We start from the raw sequence: 24,429 nt of genomic DNA, 5'->3' as shown, positions 1-24,429 counted from the left end.
CTATTACCAAAGGAAAAAGGTTGACAATTATCTACATCTTTTACCAGAAGAAGATAGAAAAAGAACAGATAAAACCCAACATAACCTAAAAGAAGGAAAAATTAAAAATTCAAATTGGCAAATCTTTAAGAAAACACAAATAGAGATAATCAGGAAATACAAAGTTAATTTTCTTAAAATGATTAATAAAATTGATATATGCCTAGCTAGAATCATTCAAGGAGTTATCAATGGAATAAAAGGGGGGAAACACAAATTATACATACAAGGAATAGAAAAGAAAACCTTGTGTAGATACTACAAGGATAAGGGGTAAGAAAAGAACATCATTAACAATTGTATGCCACTGAGTAAGATCATAGAATCAAGTCACATAAGTTGAGGAAACTTATTTTTTGATATCAGTTCAAAGGCAAAGAAAGATCAAAATTCAAAGCATGATTTCAACTGAATGCATAGAACTTTCTTGCCACCGTAAGGTCAATAATCATGTGGGACCATCATTAGTTGGGAACAGTCTGTAGTGATCAAAAGGAAGCAAACTACTGATACATGCAATAAGCTGGATGGATCTCAGGGACGTGCTCACAGTGGAAAAAAAGTCAATCTTAGAAGGCTCCATAGTGCATGATTACACATATTGGATGATCATGATCCCATTCATAATGTATGATTCTACTTACACAACATTCTCAATAGGACGAGATCTAGAGATGAAAAGGAGAGCAGTAGTTGCCAAGGGTTATCGGAAATTGCATAGGTGGGGAAGGTGTGCAAAGGGTGTTTTTTGAGGATGATGGAACTGTTCTGCCTCTTGATTTCAGTGGCAGTTACAAGAGCCTCTACATGTGACAAAATCTGATAGAATTATGCATCAAAAAAAGAGTGCATAGGAGTTACCACTTTAGCTTAGTGGTTTAGGAACCTGACATAGTGTCCATGAGGGTATAGAATCCCAGTCTTCTTCAGTGGGTTAAGTATCCAGAGCTTTCATAGACTGTGGTGAAGATTGCAGATGGGGCTTAGATCCATTGCTGGCTGTGACTCTGGTGTAGGCTCCAGCTGTAGTTCTGATTCAGCCCCTAGCCCAGGAACTTATAAAAACTGGTGAATCACAGTAAATTCTCTATTCAAAAAAATTTCATGACTATCAATTTCCTTATGTATGTGTATATATAATTATTATATTCACATATATATTTTATAATATGCTGTTGCCTAGGATGCCATTTATGGTCTCCTCTGCTTAGTTACATGTAATGGCAAACATCTGCTGCCCTAAGCTCTCAGGGGTGAAATGGAACAGAGGAAGAGGTGTCTCACTAAATATCAACACTCCTCCCTGCACCACTCATTAGTGAGTTATTTTGGCCTTAAAATCAAGGGACTGGCTGTTTTAGAGACCTTGTCTGTTATATCATTTCCAGTTGTTCCTTTGCCTTTGGTTTTTTTTTTAATAGTAATTCATCCATTAAAACAATGAAACCAAATAGAAGATTGACAGCTATATTCCACCCAATTATGTAACAGTTTACAAAATGCCAGTCACCACCGGATGTGGTGTTGACATGTTTGTAGCCTATAGATATCATGTTTTGTAGGAGTGCATTGTAGCTCTGTGTCACACAAAGATCTGGCATGCTCCTCTTGACTTTATTTTACAAAGAGAAAAATAACAAGCCAATAACAAGTGAGACTCAATGTTTGGGCCAATGGGATAGAAAATGAGACATCAGGACAATTCTAGGAAATATGAACTAATAAGTACAATTCTACTTGTGGAGGCAACTGGACTGACTATCCTGATTGTCTTCAGAATCTAATAAATAAGACTCAGTGTCAGATGTCCAAAGAATAATATTTTATTCCTGTAATAATTTCATATAAACATAAACTGAATAGATTCTGAAAATTAGAAGGAATGATTTTTTATCATTTGATATTGAAGGAACTTATTTGTAGAAAGACTGAAGGAGAGCCCTAGAAACCAGTAAAAAAGAGATACATTTATTTATTTGGGTAAGACTGTCTTTCACCAAGAAAGCCAAAGTCTGTGAGTTTCTAAAATTGTCATTAGATTCCAGATGAAGAAAAGTAAATACAGACTCAATGAAGGACCAGTACGTAGATCACCGGAAGGGTTCATAGTTTATACTAATCTATTTTCAATAAGTTAGTAAAATTTTTCTGTGGAGTAATTACCAATGTATATCATCTTGTTTAGTCTTCAGCTCCCCTTGATTCAAATCATTAATCCTACTTGCTTTTTCCACTTCCTTTTTTAGGACCTGCCTAACATAACGACCTGGGAAAGACAAGTAGACAAAGTAAAGGTTTGTGGGGAGCCAGACTTTTTCTCATCTGTGCATAGAACACGTGGTCTATGAACATAACAAGCCCTGCTTCCTGTCTGGGGGAGTCACACAGGAACCCAGGGACTATGTATATGAGCTGCCAGACACTCCAAGACACTGAACGCTCAGCCTGAGGCACAACAAAGCACACTTGTACAGGGGAATCCGTGCCACATGCCGCTCTCCAGCCTGCTCTGGCTCTTCCTGGCCTCCGTCTTCTCTGGTAGGGATGGTCCCACACATGGTGGGAAGGTTCAGGGGGAAAGGACTGCACACAGGCCCGGGTGCTTCACATGGACTCGGGGAGGAAGGGGGATGGCAGGAAAGCAGGCATATTATGATTTCAACTGGGCTTGTCTTTGGGTCCTAATGTAGTCTAATTCCTCCATTATTTTATTCACTACTGATCTCAGTTTTCTGATTTTTCCCACAGGATCCGGTGTGACCCAGGAAGTTACTCAAGACCAGCCAGCTGTGTTCAGTCAAGTGGGAGAGGCAGTCACCCTAAACTGTCGCTATGAAATAGGTTGGACCTGGATCTACTACAATCTTTTTTGGTATAAACAGCCTCCCAGTGGAGAGATGACTTTCCTTATTCATCAGTATTCTGATAGCTCAAATGCAAGGGATGGCCGCTACTCCGTAAACTTCCAGAAAGCACAAAATTTCATCAGCCTCACCATTTCAGCCTTACAGCTGGATGATTCTGCTACGTACTTCTGTGCTCTCCGAGATCTCACGGTGCTTGAAGTAATAGGAAAAGGTGAACAAAAACCCCAGAGCTCAATAAGAGAGAGCCCCCCTGCTGCAGGACCCAAGCTGAAATGCACACCTGCAGACCCCAGACAAGAAGTGGTTGTCCTGTGGTTGCTTCATCTGTGGTCTGGATAAGAAGATTTCTTTTTAAATAAAAATTCCTTCTATGTCATGTGAAGCAGGTGTCCTGAGTAACTTTCTACTAATACATTCTCAGTCTTGAATTTTTGACTTTAAGTCAATTATACAGAACACATGTAAACTTGTCTAAATTTGAAAGCTTGCCCCAAGATAATTTAAAGTGGCAGTATCACTTAAATATGCTCACATTACAAACCTAGGTCTAGTTATCTGGAATCATCATAAAAATCATTTCCCTAGTTCTTTCATCTTAGGCTTTGAGTCTTTCTAGGATGTTTATGTGGTCTTGTCTCTGATTGGCTTAAACCAGATGCAGAGACTTGTTTTCTGGAGCAAAATATGCACAGGTCTAGGCTCCAGAGTGTTCTTTTACTGAGGATATTTAGTCAGGATAAATGGAAAGGAATCCTTTGTCAGCATCTTTGCTAATCCTCTGGCTTCATCTTGGCCATGAGTCCAGGCACTGCCAAAGCAACTGTGAACAGTCTGGGGAAGGAAGAGGATGCAGTCAGGCACCTCAAGGTTCTGTCTGGGGATGTGTGGAGAGAATGAACACTCTGTACAGAGATCAGTTTCTATGTGTGACCCTGTCTTCCTGAACAGGACTGAGCAGCCCCTGGAGTGTGGAACCTGGTCCTCCATCTCTGCAGGCTCAGGAAGGAGAGAGCACCAATTTCACATGCAATTTCCCTTCCAGCTCTTTCTGTGTTTTACACTGGTACAGAGGGGGACCTGCTCAAAGCCCCAAGAACCTCTTTGTAATGACTTTAAATGGGGGCGGGAAGGAGGAAAGATGAGCCTGAGTCTGTCTGAATACAAAGGAGTGTTACAGCTGCATGTGCATCACAGGATCCCAGCCTGAAGACTCAGCCATTGACCTTTATGCCTCCACTCAGGGCTTCCCAGGCACCTGCAGCCCCACCCAGACCCCTGCCTGGAGCTGCTCTGGTGCCAGCTGATGCAGAGCCATGTGTGGGGTGGAAAAGCAGATTCCATGCATCAAAATGTCTTCAATAATCAGAAGTTCCCGTTAGGGCACAGCTGAAATAAATCCGACCAATATCCATGAGGACATTGGTTTGATCCCTGGCCTCGCTCAGAGGGTTAATTATCTGGCATTGCTGTGAGCTGTGGTGTAGATCGCAGATGCAGCTTGGATCCAGCATTGCTGTGGCTGTGGTGTAGGCCAGCAGTTTCAGCTCTGAGTCAACCCCTAGCCTGGGAACCTCCTATGCCACAGGTGTGGCTCTAAAAAGCAAAAAAAAAAAAAAAATAAAGGTGTTCATAATCAGAGGAATTGCAGACATAGGCAAACAGGCATTCCAGTCACTGTAGCTCCCTCAACAGTGGGACGGTTACTGAACATCACTAACCTTGACTCCCACCAGTATACTGGCCACATCATCAAGTCAGATTCCTGGCTTCCTCTTTTGCCATGATCCCAAGTGAACTAAATGAACCTATCAGATGAACTCAAACTACCTAAAACAATCTGGTTAAACTGGGGTAATACTGACTCTTCACTGTTGCTACATCCTAAGAGCTCATTCTTCAGTCGTATTTCTTTGCATGCATGAAGGCAGCACAAGAACATGTGCAGTACCTTCTCACTCACCTGGCATGGAAATCTGCATATTTCATACCATAACACTCAATTCTGCCTCATTTAACTCATTGGGGATTTTGCTTTTGCTTTAGTTCAATCTTCCCGGTACATGGACATCTGTATTTCATTTCTTCTCCTATGGGGCCCTTTGCACATCACTTTTGATATCCGATTGGCTGGGGAAGTTCATACTAAACTTGGTCTATCCTCCATTTTTACTGGGATTGTGATGTTGGATGAGCAACCAAATTCTAGGATCTAAGTCTCTTGCTTCCTAATTTCCAGGTCTATGGTTAGTTGAATATCTGGTGCTGTGCTCATTTTGTAGGTTTCCAGATACCCCACCAGTTTAATACCCCATTAGTACTCTAAAAGCCTCTAATTCTGGAGCCTTTCTGAGTTTTGTCTACATGAATTAACTTGCTTCAGGTCATCTTCATCTAATAGCTTCAGTTTCAGTTTTCTCCCAACATCTACATTAGTAACTAGTTATCCAGCTCCTGTCCAGCTTCTTAAATCATGTTGCCATTGTGTTCTCCCCTCCCCCACTGATCTCTCTCTCTCTCTTTTTTTTTTTTTTTTTTTTTGTCTTTTTGCCTTTTCTAGGGCCGCACCTGCAGCATATGGAGGTTCCCAGGCTAGGGGTCGAATCGGAGTTGTAGCCACTGGCCTACGCCAGAGCCACAGCAATGCGGGATCCGAGCCGCGTCTGCAACCTACACCACAGATCATGGCAACTCCGGATCCTTAACCCACTGAGCAAGGCCAGGGATCGAACATGCAACTTCATGGTTTCTAGTCGGATTCGTTAGCCACTGTGCCACAATGGGAACTCCATGATCTCTTTTTTTGTAGGTTTGTTGTTTTTAATATTACTACTACCACTACCTAACATTTCGGTAAAAATAATACATAGTATAAAAACAACTTTGGATGGCACACAAACCCCTCAGACTGAAACCGTTTAAGAGATACAGATTTATTTTTCAAAGGTTATTTACAAGGATGCAATGGATCTACTTATCATCAGACGGGGAGTGGTTGTGACGGTGTGTAGAAGCGGAAGGTATAGCACGGGACTGAGTGAGGAGAACCTGTAGTTCCCTGTACACTAAGGTCAATGGTGTAGAACAACACCAAAGAAGAGGTGCTGGTCAACTTCCAAGCTGAGTATCCTACATTATTGACAGAAAGACCGAGGAAGGAGATTTCTTAATACTATCAGTAATGATCTCTGGCTTTAGCTACCTCTGGATTGGTAGAAACAAAAGGCAGAGAAAAACAGCAAGGATGAAATATGGCTCATCTGGGCATTGCTGCCACACAATGCTTCACAGCCTTTGCACAACATTGAACATATAGAAACCGATGATGTTTACACAGCCCATCATGTAGAGTGCTGCTTCAAACGGATTCATGATGGCAAGTTCCCTGGGCCTCATGCTTGCCTTCGAGGTGATGGGATAAAGCTCTTCCCACACACATAATCCAATTCCTGGATGCAGTGGCACATAATTTGGAAAATCTACTGTTATAAACATGAGGGGGATGTTCATTTGGAGTGGAGAGTCCTTACCAGAAAATTAAAGTCATGCATAACTAAGGAAATTTTCTTGGCTTCTCAAATGGATCTGAAATTGAAAATAGTCTGTTAAATTTTGATTATTCATAGAGACACAGGCATGACCTTTTAAATAGCCCCTCATTTTTTAGAGTTTTGTCACATGGAGTGAGAAGAATGGGTGAAATATACAAATCACATTGGACAAGAAAAGCTTACATCTCCCTGTTTTCTGTAGGGCCCCAACCTGAGCATCCAGCCACCGGCTCCTGTGCCGTGGGGGCCCCAGGCTCCCATCACATCTGAGCACCACCAGCTCCTCTTCTGTGCCAGGGCAGGAGTGCTATGGCCATATCAGCCATCTGTGAAATGAAGTCTAGTGAGACAGACAGATGTTCCAGGTCCAGATATCAGAGATAATCAGAAATCAGAGAGAGGAGAAAAGCAGTTTTATTCTTGCCAGTTTCTCTCAAGTCCTCAGCAAGACTCCTTTACAGGACTTCAGAGGCATTGGGTTTTGCAGCATCACAAAGCACCCCAAAACTCAGTGGCTTCAAACAGCTACTGTTTCATTATCTCATGGTCCGTCCGCTTCATGTGACTTCTGGGGACCCCACAGCCCCGGAACCCCTCAAATCACTGACTCACGTGTCAAGGGCTCCGCTGCAACCACAGAGGGCCAGGCTCATCTCTCATTGCAGCCGTACTCAGGGATGATCATGGCCCCTGCACGTGGTCTCTCCTCGGAGCTTCAAAATCACAGATGTGTAAGCTTCATATATTTTTGAAATCTGGAAATGCAAGTCATGCTTTCTTCTTATTATTCAAGGCTTATGCGAGGTCTTTGCACATTCATGTGAGTTAGAGAATTAGCTTCTAACACAAAAAAGGTTGCTAGTGATTTGATTGGGATTGTGTTGAATTTATGGATTCATTTAAGACAATAGGTATCTTAACACACAAAGTCTTTAGATTCATGTGATATTCTCTTTTTTTAACATAAGTCCTCTCTAATTTCTTTTATTAAGGTTAAAATTTTTGTAGAGGACTTGCATGCCTTGTATTAAATTAGTCCCCAAGCATTTGATAAATGGCATTTTGATTATACTTTCTAATGCTTTTGACTAGAATGTAGAAATAAAATTGATTTCTATGTTTAGCGACCTTGTTAATTCATCTATTAGTACTAGTTCTTTTGGTTTGTTTAGAGGTACTTTTTTATTTTCTGCAAATGTTAATATCTCTGGATAAAAATGGTTTACTTCTCAGTCTTCAAACTTAGTTCATTTTATGTTTTCTCCTCATTTGATGCCAGGCCCTCTGGTAGGACAGTGACATGGAGTAGTGATAGTCTACCTGTCTTGTTTGTGACCCTATAGAGAAGGACTTGTAATGTCTTCTTCATTGATAGCCTTTATCAGATCCAGGAATTTCTCTTCTATTTCTGGATTTTTGAGAGTATCCATCATGCAGAGGTGTTAGCATTTTGTCAGATTCTCTCAATTTTCTGAGAGGTTTATGTACGTTATTTTAGTTTTCATCAAGCAAAGAAAGATAACCTCATTTCACATAGTTTTAGAGATATGACCCTCTAAAATTCAAAGCTCTGAAAAGAGCCAATAGACTAGACAAGCATGGTTTAGATTCTTCATAAAGAGTAGTTTTGTCTTTCAGTTGTTATTTAAAATGACACTTTGTAGTGGTTTCGAGCATCCTCTAAAAAATAAGGGAAAGAAATCAGTAATCAAAAAAGTTACTGTTAATTACTTTTTTCTGCTTTTTGCTAATATAATAATATTATACATTCTTACCTGTTTAAATACTTTCAGCAGTAGTACTTGTTGGCTTATCTGTGTGTGTGTTTCCACAGAACAGGCTCCCAGTGAATATTTACAAATACTTATTAAATGAATAAAGCATGATTGCCATGACATTTACTCCTGTAAATGTCTAATTCAATCTAATTTTCCTCCATCCTAGGCGGGAAGTTTGTTGTCTGTTCTTGCATTTTGTCCACAAATACAACCCTGTATTTGTCCTGTTGGTGTCATTTATTTCATATATCTTCCATAAACCTGGGAGATTGTTTTTAGAATTATTTAAAGAGATGCTCAGCATAAATTCTGTCACTAAATTCATAAATAACTGAGGTACTCCTTCAGGAACAGGTAATTCTTGGGCTTTGAAAATAACCTTTAAATATGGGAAGTTAGAAAGGGAAAATTGAAAGAGAAGCCAACAACTGAGAATCATTTGACTGAAATAAAGCAATAAAAACAATTAAAACCTTCTGTGCGGTGTTATAGGAACAAGAAAACACAGATGAGTAAAAAGGTATTACAAGTAAGATGTTTACCTTCAAATCTGAAGAGTCCTTGAAAAGATTGCTGACTGACTTTTGCCTTGGGTTTAGCGCTGCAGTTCATTTATTCAGTCACAAGAGGGGGCTGCTTCATCTGGAAACAGCATTCTCTTCTGGGAGAAAGAAAGGTTATGTTTTCTATGGATATTCCAAGAAAAAGGAAAGATGACATACTTTCTTCCTCTTTAGACAACTTGTACTTTATAACCCCTCATTGAGTGTGTGTGGTCAAGGATTCAGGGGCTCTGGAGTTCCCGTTGTGGCTCAGCAGTTAACGCACCCAACTTGTATCCATGAGAACGCGGGTTTGATCCCTGGCCTTGCTCAGTGGGGTGAAGGATCTGGCGTGTGATGTAGGTCTCAGATGCGGCTCGGATCCCACGTTGCTGTGGCCGTGGTGTAGGCCAGCGTCGGTAGCTCCGATTTGACCCCTAGCCCAGGAATCTCCCTATGCCACGGGTATGGCCATAAAAAGACAAAAAACAAAACAAAATAAACAAACAAAAAGAACTCAGGGCCTTTAGCCCAGTAGTTAAACCCTTTCCAGGTACCTCCATAAACACTGCTTTCTCTTTCCCTACCCTGATTATCCCTTACCTTCCCTATTCCTTATGGTCTTTTTTCTTCAGTCCCCTAAATTTTTCTATCACCCCCTCCCACCTCCTCCCTCCCTGCTTTGTTTTCTTTCCCTCCTGTCTTTTCTCTCTGCCTCAGCATCCTTGGTGCACAGCACCTGCAAGCATGGACATGGAGACATGAGGATGAAGGATCAGTCTTCGAGGAGGATGAGGTGAAGACTCTCCATGTCATCAGTTACTGTATCAAAACAGGTACACAGAGAAATGTCTATCTAGATGTTGTGGATGCGTGATTCCAGGGACCTTTATAAGAACCTGGAGCTCCGGGATGTGTAGTTTTTAGTCTTAATGTTATTAATTTCCTGCCCCCACCCCTGTCAAGCCTGTCACTGACTACTTTGGAATGACACGTTCATTTTCTGGAATGGGAATGGGAATTTTCATCTCCTTATAACACAGAGCTCAGTGCAATTTTATGAGGTTAATCAATGCTTTCCACAAGCTCCATGGAGCATCAGCCCATTTCTTTAAGGAACAAAGAGCTCAAATATATATCTGGATGAACATATCATTGTGCTTGGAGTTCCCCAACCAGAGCCAGACTTTAAACTTCACAGTTGACGGCAGTGGGCACCCTGTGAGATGGGAATGGCTATTTGATATTCTTGTCTTCTTCTGGGGACATGACTAAGACAGGGGAGGAGGACCCAGACAAGGAACTGCACTGTCATTGGCTGAGAAGGTCTTGGCCACAACACAGTGGCAGCTGTCCTGGTCGTCTAAGTCCTTAGTAGCAGCTGTTGCTTCTGTTCTCTGGAAGCTCGAAGCCTAGCATCAGACACCAAGACTAGCTCTGAGCCCACGGTCTTGGTTTGTCCTTGAAGTATGAGGCTGGTGACTGGAGTAACTGTGTTTCTGACCCTGGGTGAGTGTTCTGTGTCTACAAGGGAAGGCTTTGAATCCAAGGGATCATGAAGGGTCATTTGTTCTCCCTGTGCTTTATTCAGCATGCTAGGGATGGCAGTGAGACCTGATCTAGGGATTTTCTAGGGAGGATGAAATTCTAAATGACAGGTGAACTCATAGCCCTGATCTCAGCGGAGTCCTTAGCAGTATCCATGTTGGAAGAAGTCTCTGCATATATTGAGCCAAGGAGCCATGTTACAGAGCCATTCTTGGCATAGGTCTTTGGTCTCTGTAATGAACGCCAATTATATTTTTGGAGAACATAAATAAAAACACTGAAGTAGTGGGTAGTTGCCAGAGAGTTATGGGAGCATTATGTCACGGACTCGTAGAATTACATTGATTTGTGGTCAGGAGTTAATTTGCATTTTTTTTTTGACATAGGGACTATGATTGATGCTCAGACCACCCAGCCAAACTCCAAGGACTGTGCTGAAGGGGAAGATGTAAAGCTGCCTTGTAACCACTCTACCATCAGTGGAGCTGACTATATACATTGGTATCGGCAAAATCCCAATCAGAGTCCACAGCACATCATTCATGGCTTACAAAGCAATGTGACCAACAGCATGGCTTCTCTGACCATAGCTTCAGACAGAAAGTCCAGCACCTTGATCCTGCCCCGGGTGACACTGAGAGACACCGCTGTGTACTACTGCATCCTAAGAGACCCACAGTGGGACAGATGGGGCTGTACCTGTACAGTATCTCTCTGGTGACAAGGATGGGAGTGGAGGGGGGCAGAATCACTGAGAGCAAATCTAGAGCCATCTAGAGTGAGAGTCAGAGAGCAAGAAGAAAAGAGGGAAAAACAGGAGAAGGAAAGGGCGAGAATATGGATAAAGAAAAGAAGAAAGAGAGGACAAGGAATCAGTGCTTCATTGGTTGATGTGGCTGAGAGAATTATCTGGAGAATAAGAATCATAATTTTAACATAGCAAGAAAGTGAAGATGTATAAATAGGTTTTTATGGCTCCTCCTCAAGTCAATAAAATGCTGGTTTCAGTGTGTTTGTCTCAACATAGTAGGTGAGGAAAATCCAAGTAATTCTCCTTTCCCACGGGCTTCCTTCATTGGACCCAGGGCAGGTACAGACCCAGAGGGCGTATAAGTCCAGCTGTTCCATTTACCAAAAGCAAACTACTCTTTCCCTGAGAGCAATCTGAAACGTTTTTGTTGCTAGTCTAGAACATGCATATTTGTGATGAAGCTTTTTTGGAAAGAAACAAAAACTAAGTAACTATGTTTAATTGTCTAGAAGTCTTGTCTCTATGATGAATTTTTATTTTTTAATATTCCCTAAGCAACACATAGATCCTCTCATCATAAAAGACTCGGGCAGAGCAAAAGCAAAAGCCCATGGCTCTATCTCATTCCACCCTACCTCCCATCATCCTTCTCTGAGGAAAGCAGTTCTGATAGTTTGTCATATAATGCCAGCCTATTTTGTTTCAATTATATACATATTTGCACATCATTTTGTGTAACTCCATGCACATATACAAACACACACAACAAATACAAAAACAATTTGCCATATAAATTGGGTTATTTCGACTTTTTACAACCGGCCTTTTGATTTTCATTTAAATAGTTTCCTGGAGATCTTTCTACTGTTGCAAAAAGTAGAGAGGCCATTTACCTCTTTTGGATGCCTGTTCAGTACTTTGAAACATTTCATCATTAAACTAATTTCTTTCCTATTAATGAATATTTGTTTCTATTTCTTTGCTGTCATAAAGATTGTTGCCTTTACACATATTCATAGAGACACTTTTGTATGTGTGTGAAATTTTTTTTTTAATAACACTATATTATATATTTGAAAGTTGGTAGGAAAGTAGATCTTTTTTTTTTTTCAATAATATGATTTTTCTTTTTTTTTAATTTTCCCACTGTACAGCAAGGGGGTCAGGTTATCCTTAGATGTACACATTGCAGTTACAATTTTTTCCGCCACCCTTTCTTCTGTTGCGACATGAGTATCAAGACATAGTTCTCAATGCTATTCAGCAGGATCTCCTTGTAAATCTATTCTAGGTTGTGTCTGATAAGCCCAAGCTCCCGATCCCTCCCACTCCCTCCCCCTCCCATCAGGCAGCCACAAGTCTCTTCTCCAAGTCCATGATTTTCTTTTCTGAGGAGATGTTCATTTGTGCTGGATATTAGATTCCAGTTATAAGTGATATCATATGGTATTTGGCTTTGTCTTTCTGGCTCATTTCACTCAGTATGAGATTCTTAATTAGATATCTGAGATTGGAATTTCTATATTCAAAAAAGGCATGTTTAAAATTTTGCATAAAGTGACAGCTGACCCTCTATATGGTATAAACAATCATACTTCAACCAGCAGGTATTCCAATTCCTTGTGCTTTGGAGTAGTTTTTCCTTTCTATATTGGCACTCTCTCTTTCGACCTTGGTCATGTGCTTATTCCTACCTTGTGACCATTTTTCTATTAGGTTATCCTTCATTTTCTTTTTCTTTGTAGGATTTATTTCTACCAACTGTTTAGAGAGTGTTTTGCTTTTATTTTTGCTTGTGTATTTTGTTCTAACGTGTTACCCTTTTAAAAAAAATGACGTAGCTTTTAGTTCTTAAATTCTCAAATCTAGCAAACATTTATTTCTTTTTTCCTTCAAAAGTCAGTGTCTATTTAGGAAAGCCTAAATATATCTTTTAATCTTCATTACCATTTGGTGAAGAGTTATTTTAAGGCTTATGCTACATATTAGAAAACTAAGCTTCAAAGGGATTTAAAAACTTAGCAATATTCACAGTCTTCATAAGTGTTAGCACCAACTTTTAAATTTATTTTTAAACTTGAAATTGTCAAGCTTCAAAAACTGAGCATACGTTGTTCAATCTCGCTTTACTGGGAGCAGTAGTAAGAAGAAAATCCCCCCAAAATGATTCAAATGGAGAGTCAGTGGAGGGGATCATAGAACCCACTGCAGAAAGTGATACACATTTCAGAGCAAAATGTCAAGATGTTAGAGTAGAAATCACGCCCCATGACTTGAGAAAAGCAAAGCAATCGTCCCTAATTCCATAAAGAGACACGCTAGTCCCCAGATATTCAAATGGGAGTAAATATAAGTTGTTGATTGTAGAGAGATTCTAAATCATCCTTAGCTCTTTAGTAGGAAAGAGGAAAAGAAATAGACGAAACCAGGGCACAAGACAGATAACACAGGAGAGAGGCATTCTGGTCCTGGATGTGTACGGCATCATTCGCATCATATCCTTGGACCTTCAAGAGGACAGAGGTTGTCCTGGTGTATCCGATAAATGTAAACTGCTAGTTTATCACACTTGGAACCTGCTTTGATTCTGTGAGTGAAACATAAGGAAACGTATGTGTACTCCAGTCTTGGAAAGTACAGTGGGAGCTGCTGTAGCAGTTTCCAAAGATCAGCATGTCTCCTTCAGGATCCCCCCCAGTCACTTTCCACTCATTTCCCTTTCTTCACAGCCTTGAGCTCATTTTCCCTTGTCCTCACTTCCCTTTTTCTGCAACACATATTTTTGTGTTTTGTTTATTGATATATCTTCAGTAATTAGCACAGAATCTGACAAATAGTAAATGCTCAATATTTATTGAATAAATGAACACCCATGACTGAAAATTTTACTGACCATTGCTAAGGATGCAATAAAATATTGAGGGCATGAGATCCTCTATAAAATATAAGAAAGTCAGAAAACATTATATGGATTTCATAATGAAGACACAGATATACTCCCAAATCCTGATATATTCATGGACTCTCTAGTTCCTTCCTTCCTATTTTCCTTTCTTCTTTCCTACCTCCCACTCTCTCACTTTTCCTTCCTTTCTTTCTTCACTCCTTCTTCTTATCATCATCAGTGACATATCTCTACGGGTATTTTGTTAAGCTCTTGCTCCAAAACTTCAGTTCATTCCAATTCAAAATTCTCTTTCTCCCTAACATTCTTCATAGGTCATGCTAAGTGGTGTAAATTTCTCCTCCCCTAATTCTTAATATATTGTGTTTGTCATAAGGTGGTTGACACCAGACATTTTGACAGATTACAGTTGCATTTAGCTAGAATCTGCTGTAAAGAGGCAAAGAATACTCTTAAGTTTACAAAAAAGAATAACAACAAAAAAATAATCATTTAGACATCATTTAGTGCTCCCAGTCAACCCATGTCCATAAAAATAAACCCATGAAAGTATAAAAAGTACATAGGATGATTCAGCAATGCTGTGCCCACAAGAAACTGTGCTTGTCAACCCTAAAGTAGTGAACAGATGTGTTAGATCCTTTTCGTATATTCCTTTCTTTTTCATCATGTTCAGAAATAATCCTCTACCAAACAAATAAAAAAAAATCATGTGCTATCCTTGTATTCAACGTTTTCTGCTTTACAATATTCTCCTAAATTTATCTTCATAAATTACAGACTTAGAGAGGTTTTTTGTTTGTTTGTTTACAGAACTGTTGTTAATCCTACCTCTAGATGTTCCAGTAGAAATTTGCCATTAGTAGATGATTTCACAAGAAAATAACAGGAGTTAATAAGACTGAGCACCACTGGTACATTTTGTCTTTTGACTTCTACTTCCTACAGACAATATAGATTGAGTCAGGAAAAGACTGTTAGCCATGCATATTGGTGATTCTAAGTTGTTGCCATGTCACTTTCCTCCCCTTCAAGGTTCAGCCTCTGGGAAGAGATTTTATTTTATTTTATTTTATTTAAGTTTTTGTCTTTTTAGGGCCACACCTGCAGTATAAGGAGGTTCCCAGGCTAGGGGTCTAATCAGAGCTACAGCTGCTGGCCTACACCAGAGCCACAGCAACACTGGATCCTTAACCCACTGAGCGAGGCCAGGGATCAAACCCGAAACCTCATGGTTCCTAGCCAGATTCGTTAACCTCTGAGCCATGACAGGAATTCCTGGGAAGAGGTTTTATATTCAAATTTTCTTCTCCTTTGTCTCATCTCTACTACAGTTGAGCTTCTGCTGAAAATCATGATCTTTGTGCTGCTAAAAATCAATAGACGCCTTTCAGTCATCATCTCACTGGACAGACATTTCTTCTGCAATTGTTCTGTTGGGATTTCTTCCTTCTTGAAATTCCTCTTCCAGACTCTTTCACAACACCAGTCATTTCTGATTTGCCATACATTCTCTGGACTACCCTCTGAGGCTTTTCTGATAATTTCTCAAATCAGCTTTTGGTTTCCTTGGACATTTCCCTGCATATCTGGTCTCTTCGGAATTTTGCTCCAGTTATATCTTGGTGAAATTATCTCCATTCTCAAAGAGTAGTGCTGCATCATAAATAATGTAGTAGGTAAGGAACTGGGCTTAGTCTAACAGAATTAGGTTCTAATACTCGTGTGTCGTATGACAAATCATTTACTTTCAAAAGAAATTTATCTTCCTTCCAATAGGGGAGCAGAGTATCTACACTAAAGGCCATTGTGTTAAATTATCAGTGGTCAATGACACAGATTCTTGAATCATACCAATGGCAAAAATTGCAGTTTTCACTTACTGTTTGACTTTCAACAAATTACACACATTCTTCCTTGCTTTGCTTTCCTCATGTAAAAAATGAGGGGGATTTACTTCATAGGATTAAATAGTGGTACTTAATTCATAGTATTAAAAGAGCCTCTTAATAAGCAAACACCTGAAATACTGTCATCACATTAGAATGCCAAGTAATTCAAGCCTAGATAGAAGCAGGAAGGAGATGGGGCATAAAAGCCTCAAGGCTCAATTTTTTCCTTTCGTTGCCTCCAGAGGGTGATGTTGCATAAACTGGAAATGTCACCTCTCAGAAAAGTTCCACCTCCTTCCTATGAGCTTCTTGGCTCACAGCTCACTGTGGGGGACATTCTGAACAGGCTCAACACTAGGAGCAGGCATTGTCAAGGAAGCCTATCTTATTAACAGTCTAGAACCTACCTAGGCAGGGATGCCTTGAATCTCAGGTTTTCCCAGTTACAAGGACTCAGCCCACTGGGGCACATTCCTTCCTGATCCTCCAGGAAGACTTTCCCGCATATGGCTTTCAGCTTCTTCCCTGCACAGCCACCTCCTCAATCACCTCCCTGCTGCTCCCAATACTCTTCATAGGAAGTAAAGTAACATTGTAGTCCGTGCTCCTGTCTCTGTAGAAGAAACAATGTCCTGGTTGGAATCTGAATAGAGACCCGGTCTCATTACAGTAGGTCTGACCTACTTTCAGTGATTCATCATTGATTTTTTTCAAGAGGAACTGGAGCTCAGTCAGTGACCGAGCCCGATGGCCACATCACTGTCTATGAAGTTGCCCCCCTGGAGCTGAAGTGCAACGATTCCAACCTATAGTGGGACTTCCTTATCTCTTCTGCTATGTCCAGACAATATAGTAAAAAGGAAAAACAGCTTTCTTTATCCAGGGGTCCCCTGTAACAGGCATTCTAACTCAAACACAACGTCTTGACAAAGTTTCAAGTGGAATCTTGGGTTTGTGGTTCTAAGTGACCCACCCAGGTTATGTCTCTCCTCTTTTCTCTATTCTAATTCCAGTTCTCTAATACCTACTGTGTGACCAATAATAATTATTGATTACTCATCATCTTTGTTTTTCTACATTATTTCTCATAGTGCCTTTAGTGAATATTTGCAGCATTCTTGAACTGCTCATCTGATCTTCAGTATCTGCACTTCACTGTACTGTTACCTTCAGTGAAAATATGCACATCCTCATTTTCCATCCCTTTTGCTTCCAAATCTATCTACAGAGGAAGATTTTTATGTATAGAGTCTGTGATAGGAGTACAAACTACATTTTTTTTCATATGATTTCAAAAACAATTATTTTTCTTTTAAAATAAACTACTGTTTAAAAGTAGAATGCAATGAAGTGTAATTAAAATGTATTTGAAAGTGAAATTTTAGTTAAAATTTATTTTTAAATTACAGATGTTTTAAGAAAAATAAAACTGTTTACAATTCTAGTTTCAAAATCCATCTACTGGCTAAAATAAACAATATCGCTCTTTATGCAGATCAAGTTTAGAATACATATAATTTGAAAGAAATATTGTTAAAGACAGAGTTTTCCAGTCAACAGGAGCAACTGCTGATACTGTGCTGGTTCATGAGCACCTTCAGAGCCACAGAGGTGTACATATGAGAAGCAGTAACATGGATCCTCTGCAGTCCTGGGAAATGGAATTTCATTATGTGAGAATCTACTTCATCCATGCCATCTGAGAGGAAAGATGGAGCAGGATAAGTAATTTTTGTTTTCACTTCTCTTAAGTCCTCCCAAATTCCAAATCAGAGACTGCACTTCTCTGAAATGTTCTTAGAAAATGCCCCTCAAGTCATCAAATAATGATTTTTCTTTTTTCCTACTCTTACCCCCCACACCTCCCCAGCCCATTCTAAGTGGGTTGAGGCAGGAGGGTGGGGCTTCCTGTCACCAAGTGTGGGCTCAAGGAGGGTTTGTTGGGGAAAACGATTGGCTGCAGAATCAGGAACGTCTCCAGAACAAGTCATGACACTCACTGCCCAGGGTTTATTTAGCTAAGTAATACCTTATGGTGAAAATGTCCCAGCAAGAAGTGGAAGCATCATGAAGCGGCTAGCAGGCACTGTGCTGGGGCTTCTGTTGGCCCAGGTTTGCTGTGAGTTGGGGAGGCCCCACAGGGAGATCTCAAGGACAGAGCAGCTGCTGTACTGTTGAGGGGGTTGGAGGAGGATGACAAGTCCTGCACACTTTCTATCCTTCTCATGATCCAGGGGGGCACTTTCAGGGTTTTGTAGGAGTTACAGGGACCCTCACCTGTGACTGTCTCTCTGTTTCCCATCAGGTGTGAAAGGAGTGGATGTGAAGCAGAGTCCCCCAGCCCTAAGTCTCCAGGAGGGGGCCAGCTCCACGCTCTGGTGCAATTTTTCCACCACTGTGAACAACGTGCAGTGGTATCGTCAGTACCGAAATGGCAGCCTGGTCCACTTGTTTTTCATTTCTTCAGGGACCAAGCAGAATGGAAGATTAAATGCCACGACAGTCACTACAGAACGCCGCAGCTCATTGCACATTTCCTCTGCCCAGATCACAGACTCAGCCACGTACCTCTGTGCTGGGGAGCACAGCGCTCCCCAGGCACCTGCAGCCTGTACAGAAACCCTCCGCGGGGCTCAGCCCCTCCTCCAGCCAAAGTCACACCCCGGGGCCACCACAGGGCATTCACATTTCTCATTATTCCTCACCTACACTGGTACCCTTTTAACTACAAGCACTTTTTGGCCCTACAGATTTGGGACTTTGGTCTTTTACTTCCTTCCCAATCTGTATCTCCTTCTGCTCTAGAAACTTCTTACTTGAATCTGGTAAAAATACAGAAGTAAAGTGAATATTTAACCACGGTGTACAGAACTACAACATCATAAAATGTAGGAAAAGAAAGAGAAAGAAAAATCACTCTAAGAAAGATGTTATCCAGCTTAGTTGAGTGTCTCAAGAATGTTCAGGGCTGCCTCACCATGCTGTGTCCCAAAAGGCAATTGCAAATCCTCCCATCCCATCCTGCTAGTGCTGCAAAGCAAACAAAAAATATAGGCTCAATGTTTGTATATGAACCTGGTCATTTAAAACAAATTCTTTCTCTTACTGTTCTGGATGCAGGAAATCTGACACCAGTTTCACTGGCTCCAGGCAAGGTCTTGGCAGGCCTGATTCCTTCCAGAGGCCCTAAGGGAGAATCCATTTCCTGGCCTTTTCTAGCTTCTGGAGGCCACCTGGATTCCTTGGCTGCTGACCCCTTCTTGAATCACTCTTCCTTCCACCACAGCTCCTTCCTCTTCTGGAATCAAATATCCTTCTGCTCTGTCTCAGAAGATGTAAAATAAATGAATAAATAAGCAGAAACCTCTGTTAAAAAGAGGAGACAAGGGGGAGTCTCACACCCTGTGAAGATAGCAGAGCTCAGAGGGAAGATGAAAGACTCCCCTTCTTTCCTGGCAAAGACTCAGCCATGGACTCAGCCCTTGGACTCTGCTTACTCCAGCCCTCCCAGCCTCCTTTTCCTCTCTATTCAAGCATTTTCCTTCCCTTGCCATGTGGGGACTTGCAAGTCACTAGTCATGGTTGCAGACCCCAAATTGCAGTCCTTTGCTGATCCCAAACACATGCATCTTTCCTAGAGAAATATCTAACTGTCTTTTTGTCCCAGGTCAGTGAAGGACACTTGTGATTAAAGTTAAGGCCTACCCAGAGAATACAGCCTAATTCATATCGATACCCTTCAAATTATCACATAACTACAATCCCTTTTGCCACACAAAGTCACATTTTAACTTTATCTAATTAAAACCTTTAAAATTAAAGGAGTTCCCATTGTGGCGCAGTGGTTAACGAATCTGACTAGGAACCATGAGGTCCGGGTTCAGTCCCTGGCCTTGCTCATTGGGTTAAAGGATCCATCATTGCCATGAGCTGTGGTGTGGGTTGCAGTCGCGGCTCAGATCCCACGTTGCTGTGGCTCCGGTGTAGGCCGGTGGCTACAGCTCCAATTAGACCTCTAGCCTGGGAACCTCCGTATGCCATGGGAGCGGCCCTAGAAAAGACCAAAAAAAAAAAAAAAAACCTTTAAAATTAAAGTACAATTGACTTATATTGCTATGTTACTGCCAGATGCATAGCACAACAATTTTATATTTTTATAAATTAGACACCATGCCAGATTATTATAAACACTGATCACATTCCCTGTGCTATACATTACAAAATTCAAATTTATTTGTTTTATAACTGGAAGTTGGTACCTCTTAATTCCCTTCACCTATTTCTCCCTTATACCCACTCTTTTCCCATCCAGTAACCACCAGTACTTTCACTATGTTTGTGAGTTTGTTTCTATTTTGTTATATTTATTTGTGTTACTTTGAAGAGTCCATGTATGTATTAAAACGTATAGTATATACCATATTTGTCTTTCTTACTAATTTATTTCAATAAGTATAATACTCTCCAAGTCAATCCATGTTGTCCCAAATGGCAAGATTTCATTCTTTTTGATGTCTGAGTTTTATATATACATATATATATGATACATGTAAGGTGATATATAGATGTTATTAATGAACACTGAGATGTCTTCAATATTTTGGCCATGTAAATGTTGCTTCTATGAACATTGGAGTGCATATAATTTTTTAAAATAGTTCTTTTGTTTTCTTTAAATAAGTACTCGGGAGTGGATTGCTGCTGGTCATTCTATTTTTAATTCCTTTGAAAAAACATTGTTCTGTACTGTTATTTTCCCCACTTCTACCATCAAAACCAAGTAGGATCCACATTCCCTCTCTGCTTTCCTGCAAAAGGTGCTACCCCCTTTCCAGGCAGTTGAGGGAAGACAGGACTTGAGGCTGGAGAAGTCATGCTTTTTTCAGTTTGGGGAGAATCTCCATATTGTTTTCTACAGGAGCTGCACCAACTTCCATTACCACCAAGAGTGTCCAAAGGGTCCCTTTTCTCCACATCCTCATCAACACTTGTTCTTTCTTGGTTTTGGATGATATCCATTGTGAGGGAGTTCCCTTCGTGGATCCCCTCAGTATCCATGAGGATGCGGGTTCAATCCTGGCCTTCCTTTGTGGGTAGGGGATCTCAAGTTGCTGTGGCTCTGGCATAAACTGGTACCTGTAGCTCTGATTTGATCCCTAGTCTGGGAACTCCCAAGGATGGCTTGATGTCTTAATAGGGAAAATATTATTTTACAATGGGGAAGAGAGGAACTCCCATGAAGCTGCAAGATTAGCATGGAGAGGAGGTGTTTTTGTTTTTTGGATTTTTGTTTTTGTTTTTTTTTTTGGTAACAAAAAGTAGCAAAAGTCTATTAAGGTCACAAAATTGGCAGAATATACCATGAGAAGCTAAGAACATGGGTCAGATAAGAGGGAGGATGTGTTGCTTTTGCCTTCATGGAACTTAACATTTTAGGGTGCAACTCTAAAAAGCAAAAAATAAATAAATAAATAAATAAAATCAATCAAGCTGTCATGATATATGATTTTTAACGTTCTAGGAGGTTAGGAAAAAGAAGATGAGGAATGAGAAAGAGAACCTCTAAATTGATCATTATCCATGTGTAAGGAGGGGATTTCTAATTTTCAATGAAAATAATTTTCAGCAATTCTAAGAGCAAACTGGGGAAGTGCTTGCTTTGTGAAAAATAGCTTTAGGTGAAATGACTTGTGAGAGGGTGGGGCCTGTTGAAAGAATTATAGCAGATGTGAATTTAAGTCAGAGCTCAAACTCACTGAGAAGACCAGAAGTTGACCTGAGGTGTCACAGAAGACCAGAAGTTTCACTGAGCTTTGGTGCCAGGAACAATGGACAAGAGTTGGGGAGCATCATTTTTGGTTCTGTGGCTTCAACTAGGCTGTGAGTTGTGGAGACGAACCCTTAGAATATGTCATCAGTTGGAGAGAATAAGAAAAATTCATGCAAGTAGAAACTTTAAAAAGGAAATATCAATGTGGGGACCTGATGATATTTTATCTCTTTAAACAGGGGTGAGCGGCCAACAGAAGGAAAAAAGGGACCAGCAGCAGGTGAAACAGAGCTCTCAACCTTTGACAGTCCAGGAAGGAGACATTTCAATTCTGAACTGTACTTATGAGAACAGTGCCTTTGACTACTTCCCATGGTACCGGCAACATCCTGGCAAAGGACCTGAATTATTGATCGCAGCACGTTCTAGTTCAATTGCAAAGGAAGATGGAAGATTGAGAGTTTCCCTCAGTCAAAGTGCCAAACATGTGTCCTTGCACATCAACGCTTCCCAGCCTGGAGACTCAGCCACCTACTTCCGTGCAGCAAGTGCAAATGCTCTCCAGGCACCTGCAGCCTATACCCATCCTGCAGCTGAGGCTCCAGCCAAACCCTGCTGTGTAGATGAAACAGTCACACACACAACCACCCGCACAGACATACACACCATTTGGTCATAAAGAACTCACAGTACATTTTTTTCTTTGCTATTTTAGAGCCACACTCATGGCATTTGGAGGTTCCCAGGCTAGGAGTCGAGTCAGAGTTACATCTGCTGGGCTATACCACAGCCACAGCAACGCAGGATCCGAGTCTGTGACCTACACCACAGGTCATGGCAACGCTGGATCTTTAACCCACTGAGCAAGGCCAAGGATCAAACCCTCATCCTCACGGATCCTATTTGGGTTCATTAATTGCTGAGCCATGAAGGGAACTCCCACAATACAATTTTTTAAAAAACTGAAATTATGCAGAAGTTTTCCTTGACCAAAATTGGAACTGATTTAGAAAATCAATTGCAAAATGATATCTCTAGAAACTCCCAAATATTTGGAATTTAGACACTAAGTTTTAAAATAACTCATAGGTTAAAGAAGCAATTACAATGGCTATTTGAGTATATTTGAAAGAAAATGCAGTGAGAACATATAAATACAAATAAGGATGTGACATAGCTAAAATAATACATGGAAGGAAATTTATGTTTTAAGTACTCCTATTACCAAAGAAAAAAGGTTGACAAACAATTATCTACGTCTTTTAACAAAAGAAGATAGAAAAAGAACAGATAAAACCCAACATAACCTAAAAGAAGGAAAAATTAAAAATTCAAATTGGCAAATCTTTAAGAAAACACAAATAGAGATAGTCAGGAAATACAAAGTTAATTTTCTTAAAATGATTAATAAAATTGATATATGCCTAGCTATAATTATTCAAGGAGTTATCAGTGGAATAAAAGGGGGAAAACACAAATTATACATATGAGGAATATAAAAGAAAACCTTGTGTAGATACTACAAGGATAAAAGGGTAAGAAAAGAACATCGTTAACAAGTGTATGCCACTGAGTAAGATCATAGAATCAAGTCACATAAGTTAAGGAAACTTATTTTTTGATATCAATTCAAAGGCAAAGAAAGATCAAAATTCAAAGCATGATTTCAACTGAATGCATAGAACTTTCTTGCCACCGTAAGGTCAATAATCATGTGGGACAATCACTGGTTGGGAACAGTCTGTAGTGATCAAAAGGAAGCAAACTACTGATACATGCAATAAGCTGGATGGATCTCAGGGACGTGCTCACAGTGGAAAAAAAGTCAATCTTAGAAGGCTCCATAGTGCATGATTACACATATTGGATGATCATGATCCCATTCATAATGTATGATTCTACTTACACAACATTCTCAATAGGACGAGATCTAGAGATGAAAAGGAGATCAGTAGTTGCCAAGGGTTATCGGAAATTGCAGAGGTGGGGAAGGTGTGCAAAGGGTGTTTTTTGAGGATGATGGAACTGTCCTGCCTCTTGATTTCGGTGGCAGTTACAAGAGCCTCTACATGTGATGAAATTTCATAGAATTTTGCATCAAAAAAAAGAGTGCATATGAGTTACCACTGTAGCTTAGTGGTTTAGGAACCTGACATAGTGTCCATGAGGGTATAGGCTCGATCCCCAGCCTTCTTCAGTGGGTTAAGTATCCAGTGTTTTCATAGACTGTGGTAAAGATTGCAGATGGGGCTTAGATCCATTGCTGGCTGTGACTCTGGTGTAGGCTCAGCTGTAGTTCTGATTCAGCCCTTAGCCCAGGAACTTATAAAAACTGGTGAATCACAGTAAATTCTCTATTCAAAAAAATTTCATGACTATCAATTTCCTGATGTATATGTATATATAATTATTATAGTCACATATATATTTTATAATATGCTGTTGCCTAGGATGCCGTGGCCATTCATGGTCTCCTCTGCTTAGTCACATATAATTGCAAACATCTGCTGCCTTAAGCTCTCGGAGTGAAGTGGAACAGAGGAAGAGGTGTCTCACTAAATATCAACTCTCCTCCCTGCACCACTCATTAGTGAGCTATTTTGACCTTAAAATCAAGGAACTGGCTGTTTTAGAGACCTTGTCTGTTATAACATTTCCAGTTGTTCCTTTGCCTTTGGTTTTTTTTTAAATAGTAATTCATCCATTAAAACAATGAAACCAAATAGAAGATTGACAGCTATATTCCACCCAATTATGTGACAGTTTACAAAATGCCAGTCACCATCGGA

General features: G+C 40.4%; 4 gene segments (V, D, J or C); all 4 read left to right on the top strand.

The window, feature by feature from the left end:
• On the top strand, nucleotides 2,320-4,345 carry LOC102162875. The segment is given in 2 exon segments: nucleotides 2,320-2,577; nucleotides 2,788-4,345. Coding segments are annotated over 2 exon segments (507 nt in total).
• Nucleotides 9,989-12,163, top strand: LOC100625105. The segment is given in 2 exon segments: nucleotides 9,989-10,283; nucleotides 10,709-12,163. Coding segments are annotated over 2 exon segments (375 nt in total).
• LOC100625492 lies at nucleotides 17,322-19,704 on the top strand. The segment is given in 2 exon segments: nucleotides 17,322-17,989; nucleotides 18,176-19,704. Coding segments are annotated over 2 exon segments (552 nt in total).
• Nucleotides 21,310-22,367, top strand: LOC102167140. The segment is given in 2 exon segments: nucleotides 21,310-21,750; nucleotides 21,880-22,367. Coding segments are annotated over 2 exon segments (492 nt in total).

This window comes from Sus scrofa, chromosome 7 (genome assembly GCF_000003025.6).
Source record: "Sus scrofa isolate TJ Tabasco breed Duroc chromosome 7, Sscrofa11.1, whole genome shotgun sequence".
Taxonomy (NCBI): domain Eukaryota; kingdom Metazoa; phylum Chordata; class Mammalia; order Artiodactyla; family Suidae; genus Sus; species Sus scrofa.
Note: the sequence above shows the minus strand (reverse complement) of the source record. Positions and strands in the feature narration are given on the sequence as shown.